The sequence below is a fragment of the Lipotes vexillifer genome, unplaced genomic scaffold (assembly GCF_000442215.2).
Source record: "Lipotes vexillifer unplaced genomic scaffold, Lipotes_vexillifer_v1.1 scaffold591, whole genome shotgun sequence".
In the NCBI taxonomy this organism is placed as follows: Eukaryota; Metazoa; Chordata; class Mammalia; order Artiodactyla; family Lipotidae; genus Lipotes; species Lipotes vexillifer.
The window spans coordinates 2,691,909-2,698,062 of NW_006791954.1; the positions used below are offsets into that span (position 1 = coordinate 2,691,909).

Here is a 6,154-nt window from a genome sequence, read left to right on the forward strand (position 1 = left end):
GCTCGCCCGAGGCCGGGAGCCCGCGGGGCTGCGGGTACGGAGCGGGCGGCACCAGGGGCCGAGCGAGCGGCGCCAGCTCACAAGTCGCCCGCTGGGCGCTGGGGAACTTGTTGCCGCCCGGACCGGCCGGGGAGGGGCGGCGCCCGCGCGGGCAGAAAAGTTCCTCCGCGCGGACTCGGGAGGAGGCCGGTCTGGCGTCCGCTTGGGCGAGGTTCTGGAGTAGTCGGAGCGGGCGGGAGCACGGCTCGGCGGGGCTGGATTGCGATTCTCCCGGAGGGTTAGGGAGCCGCGGGGCCGCCCCGGGCCTCGGGCTGACGTGCGTGCTTCTGGAGTCCGACGGGCCGGGGGCTGGGGGCGCGCGGAGAGCGCGGGTCCAGCCTCGGCCGCTGGCAGCTGGAAGAGGAGGCTCGGCGCCGCTGTCCCCCCGGCCCAGGTTCTGTGATACACTCCGACTCGGGCTCTGGAGCAGTCAGTGCATGACAGAACTTGGGCCCGGACGGACCTTCCGCACCCAGTGGGCACAGCGCCCACCCGGGGCCTGCAGTGGACCATCTGCCTGGGAGGGGAGCGGGCACCCGAGTGGCCCATGTGGCACAGGGTTGGGCCGGAACCAGCTGTGGACCTTTGGGGTTGGGGTCGCTGGAGCCTGAGGATTGACTCTTGGGACCAGCAGGTCCCGTAGAGCCAATGACAGGAGGTCTGCCCTGAGTTAGGGGCAAACGGAACTCTCCCCCCCACCCCGCCTCGTGTCAGTTGCAGGAACCTTCCCTCTACACCATCAAGGCTGTCTTCATCCTAGATAATGACGGACACCGCCTGCTGGCCAAGGTAACCTCCCACCCTCACCGGAGGGCCCCTGAAGACACTGTGCCACAGGCCCAAGAACAGAAGTCCCCACCCAGCTGCCTCTCCTGGCAGGAGGGACCCCACTGTGAGCTCTGCGACTCAGAGCACCTGAGCTGAGACCCCTCCAAAGGCCATTCTGTCCATCCTCCTACCTTGTCAGACTGCTGGCCCCTGAAAGGGGGTGGGGCTGTCTCCTCTGTTTCTAAAATGTTCCCTAAAATGTCTTCTCACCATCTTTTCCACTGGCTTGGGACCCCGGAGTCCTAGTCCCCAAATTCTGAACAAGTAACCTCCACTTTTCTTCTACAGCTTGGTAAACACTAAGGATTTAGAACCAGACAAGATTTTAGAGATTATATAATCCAATTCTTTCATTTCACAAATGAGGAAAATGCAGTCTAGAGAAGCTAAAAGAGTTGCCTGTGGTCACAGGTAGTAATATCAGAACACAGATCCAAACTCAGGTATTTTGACCTGAAGCCCAGGAGGGTGGTTTTCACTGCACCAACTATTCAACTATCTGGTATCTATGCTAGTGAACATGGCCAGAATAAACCAAACTAGAATAATCCAAAAATAAATGTCTCCCGTCAACACAGTTAACTATAGTAGGGCTATGGCACCTAAACTAGCTACAAAATGCGTTATAGATTTTTCGTTTGTATGGGTTGAAACTTTTTGACTTCATGACATTGAAATGGGCTTGTTCACCACAGCAGTGGCCAGCAGGGAGACTGCGAATTTGCCTGCAGATGGGGTACTAAGTGGCAAAATCCACATTCAGAAAATTGAAAGCTGAGCTGGCCATCTCTTGCTGCAGCTGGTCAGAGGTGGCTCGGCAACCAAAAGTTCCAGGGCCTCCTCCCAGCAGATCACATCCATGTTCAGATGCAGGAACTGAGTCAGAGAGAGAGTCTCATCAAACCCAAACAAAACAGCATTGACTTAATTAGGCAGTGTGTGCCAGGAACTTTCCCTTAGATATTTCATCTTCACCATAACCCTGTCTGAAGTCAGACCATCGTTGGTGTTCAATCCCAGCTCTGTCCCTTACAACTGTGAGATGTCAGGGAAGTTACCTGACTTCATGCCTCAGTTTCCACATCCATATAATGTGGATGATAAAGTAGCTGTTGTGATATTATTGTGTTAAAGGGCCCCTGGCTCTGCCTTCTTTCCTGTAGACTCAGGTTAGTGTAGAAACAGTGTGGCCTAGTGACCACCGCAGTCTTTAGCACACTGCACATCTGCGGAATGTACAAAGGCCTTCAAGAAATCAGGACAGGACTCCACAAGAAGGCCTCAAAATTCCTCCGTTTGCTCAGAATTTGTGTTTATGGGGAAACAGTGAGCAGACAGGCCTAGAGGGCAGTCAAGAGAAGATGGGGCACGGCAGCAGAGTCCCGCTTGGCCAGCACCCACCACTCCCTGTCACCCATCCAGGGAGGAAGCTTTGTGGAACAGCTGTCACCTTTTCTCCTTCCCTTTCACCTAGTATTACGATGACACATTCCCCTCCATGAAGGAGCAGATGGCCTTCGAGAAAAATGTCTTCAACAAGACCAGCCGGACTGATAGTAAGTGTCCGCCTTTTGCTCGTGCAGAACTTTCAGATACACACCATCATCTTCATCTGGACACATCTATCCCCGTGGGCCTCACACACCCACAGGCCATTCCCTTTTCTTCAGAGGTGCTTTTTCCTCTCCTTCCCAGCTGTTCTCTTCTCTCTTCTTCCGGTGAGCCTTCACTCCCCTCCCTCTCAACGCTCCCCTCTTCCTGCCTACGGCATGCCTGGGCTTCTCTCAGTGGAAGGGGCCCGCACTAGCCTGGGGCTGGTCTTAGGCATTGCATATGGTGGGCAAAAGGTCAGCCTTGAACCAGGTTTGTTGACTTCTTAGAATGAGGCAGTCAGGTGCTGGGAATGGAGTAGAGGGTGGGGGGAGGCACACAGAGTAGCCTAATGGTAGTGTCCCTAGTGTGTGTCTTTCCAAGCGTGCTAGTCTTTGCAGGGGTTCTTTGTTTGGCCTCACAGCTTGTGGGATCTTAATTCCCTGACCAGGGATTGAACCCGGACCCTTGGCAGTGAAAGTGCAGAGTCCTAACCACTGGACCACCAGGGAATTTCCTTTGCAAGGGTTCTCTGGAAGGGGAAGAAGGAAATAGGGCAAGAGGCGCAGAGCTGGAGACGGGGAGAAGGGGCCAGGCAGAGGTGCCCAGAACTGAGACTCCGCCCCCCCCCCCCCCCCCCCCCGCCATCACTCCACTCCACTAGTTAACATTTTTACTGCCTCTTTTGTCACTTACAGGACAAAGTTCAAGTTCCCCAGCACGGCATCCAGGGATGGGCATGATCTGGTGGCACCTCCCTCCTGGCCTCTCTGCCGTTGTGCTGCCTTTGTGCTTGATGAGTCCCCCCCCCCCCCCCCCCGCTCTCCTAGGTGAGATTGCATTTTTCGGCGGCATGACCATCGTCTACAAGAGCAGCATTGACCTCTTCCTGTATGTGGTGGGCTCATCCTACGAGAACGAGGTGAATTCAGGAGGTTGGAGTGACGAGGAGGCTTGGATTCTGGGGTAGAAGCTGGGAGGCTCACCATTGGTACCCCTCCTTCTAGACTCTGGGGAACTGGGAGCAGCCAGAATAGTTCTTTCTGGAACAGTGCATATCCATGATGTTCCTTAGATTCCTTGGGTACCAGAAATGGAGTCCTCAGAGGCCTCTGTGTCTTAAACATCACTGGAGAAGGATGCCCCACAGCAGGCACTCCAGTGCTTCCAACCCAAACATGGGGAGGGGAGGGGCCCTCTCAGGTCAACCTGCAGAGTCAGGCTCCAGCCATGTCCTCTCTGAAGAGGGACAGCTGCCCACACGGTCAGGCTCTGAGGTTTCCTTTTAGCCTTTCTTAACCTCAAGCTCTCTCGTTTTCCTCCTCCCATTATCTGCCCACCCCCAGCTGATGCTCATGTCTGTTCTTACCTGCCTGTTTGAGTCCCTGAACCATGTGTTAAGGTGAGTGAGGTCCTCTGTCCTCCAAGGCTCCCATCCCCCAGACCTTGGTACATCACAGTGGCGGGACCCTTCCTCCCCGCTTTTCTCCTGAAGTCCTCACAAGACTAAGGCTGGAGCCAGAGCATCCTTCTGCAAGGACCCTGCCCTTTACCTGATCAAGCAATGGTATGGCCAGAAAATGAGGTCTAGAGAAACTAAGTGATTTGCCTGAGGTTACAAGCTATTTATATCAGAGCAGAGATTCAAACTCAGGTCTTCTGACTTGAAGCTCAGGGTGATTTTTCCCTCCACCCCCATTCAGTGATCTGGTATCTACCCCAGTGAACGCGGCCTGGGTAAACCAAACGCAGATTACCCAAAGATAAATGTTCACAGTCAACACAATTAACTACAGTAAGGCTATAGCACCTGAAGTGCTATGAAATGCTTAAGGGTGGGCACAGGGTCCCTGCTCAAAGTGTGAGGGCGGTGGGCAAGGGGAGCTTAAGGAAGAAGACCCGTGCTCTGGGCAGGGATCCCTTGCCCAGGTGCTGCCCTCACTGCCTTTGACATTCTCCTTCCCTGTGCTTGTGCGGGGGATTGGCGGTGGGAAATAAGGCAATCTTGGGAGAGAGCAGGTCCGCCTCACCTAGGCAGGGACCTGGCTTCTCCCGGCCATGGGGAGGTTCCAGAGCCGTGTCTGCCTTCAGGAAGAACGTGGAGAAGCGCTGGTTGCTGGAGAACATGGACGGAGCCTTTCTGGTGCTGGACGAGATTGTGGATGGCGGGTGAGGAGGAGGGGAGGGAAGAGGGGCTGGTCAAGGTGCCCTTGAAAGTCATCAGCTCTAGGTTGCACCCAGCACACTGTTGGCTCTCTGGCCAACTTCTCCCTCCCTTCCCCCAGCATATTCCCAGTGTCCCATCCCCCCCACCCCACTCATGAGGATGGAGGTTGACTTCAATGTTAGCCAAAGAGAAGCACACAAGAAAGTAATCTGATGTCCAACTATGGCTGACTGTTGACTAGGCAGGGTTTGGGGCGACGGTTTGATTTCCAGTGCCCAGGAGAAGCAGGCAGCACAGATACTCGCCCCTTCCTGGGAAGACTCCCTTCAGGCAGAGCCCTACTGCTGCCACACCTCCTGTTCTTAGAGGTTCATTCCAACACCAACTAGACGTGTGACCTGGGCCAGTTACTAACTTTCCTTACTTTCTCCATCTTTCAAATGGAGACAGTAAGGGAACTGCCTCAAAGGGTGTGGGATTAAATAAGGTGACGCAAGTGAAGCTCATGGTTTTCCTTCAATAAATGTTTCCTACTGTTGGCATAAGATTATAGTCTTAGGAGGGTGGGAACTCTTATGAGAAGGGTTGGTTAATGAATTTCCATGGGGGTGGCGCAATATTCAGGGAAAAAAAGAAGTTCTGGCTCTGGGGCAAAGGGTAATGGAAACGGATCACCTGAAAGACATCCACAGGCCTCTGTCATTCCATCCATTTAATAGATGAGGAAACAGAGGCTCAGAGATTCAAGTCCCCAAGGTCACATGGCTAGGGAGTGGCAGGGCCAAGATCTAAAACATGTGCATGTTTCCAGAGATTGTGCTCTTTCCACAGCACTGTACCACCCTGCTGGGGGACAGGGGCTCTGGCATGTACTCTGGGAATGGGTACTGTGGGCTTCCTCCCTCCTTCCTCCCTCCCTCCTTTCCTGTATAGCTCTTGACTGCCTGCTGCTGCTGCTGCAGCAAGGCCTTGTGCTAATTGCTAGGACCCAAGACTGAGGGGAATAAAACCAGGTTTTGTGGAATATACAATTTTGTATATACAACTTGGTAGACTGTCCTTAAGGAAAGCAAAGCACACACACACACAATTACAAATACAAAATGAGGTGCAGGGCCTTGGAAGGGCCTTCACAAGGGAGGGTGTAAGCTTTATCAGCTTCTGGTCTGTGCCCCTAGAAGGCCCAGTTTCTGCCCCCTGAGGGGCTCACAGTTTCCCTCCAGTGAAAATCAGGGAAGTGTCAGTGGAGGCAACACCTGAACTGGAGCCTTGGCCTAGGTTGTTCTGTCCAAAGGACCCCTGGTGAGGGATCTGGGGCTGCAAGTGCCCCTGTGATGGGCCTGGGAGAGGCTCTTAAGAAATGTTTGTTCACTTCCTTCTGCCCTGGAGGAGCCTCACTGGGTGAAAAGGAGCAGTCACTCAGTCCCCGTGGGCCCTAACCTTCCCACAGTGACTGGCTCTCACCCCTGCACACACCCACACATGGCTTCAGAACACCCCCAGGGCATCATGAAAATGTGTCAACTAACC

The 6,154-nt window shown here is 54.2% G+C and overlaps 1 protein-coding gene and 1 non-coding gene across 2 annotated transcripts in view; one reads left to right on the plus strand and one right to left on the minus strand.

The window, feature by feature from the left end:
* COPZ2 (coat protein complex I subunit zeta 2) overlaps positions 1–6,154 on the plus strand; it is an 11,172-nt gene that overhangs the window by 1,452 nt on the left and 3,566 nt on the right. Inside the window, exons 2-6 of the mRNA XM_007465119.1 lie at positions 754–828; positions 2,342–2,423; positions 3,288–3,379; positions 3,804–3,859; positions 4,549–4,626. Coding sequence (XP_007465181.1) covers positions 754–828; positions 2,342–2,423; positions 3,288–3,379; positions 3,804–3,859; positions 4,549–4,626 — 383 coding nt within the window. The remainder of the gene's footprint in view (positions 1–753; positions 829–2,341; positions 2,424–3,287; positions 3,380–3,803; positions 3,860–4,548; positions 4,627–6,154) is intronic.
* On the minus strand, positions 2,897–2,969 carry TRNAE-UUC (transfer RNA glutamic acid (anticodon UUC)). The gene has a single exon. It is a non-coding gene; the product is annotated as a tRNA-Glu (tRNA).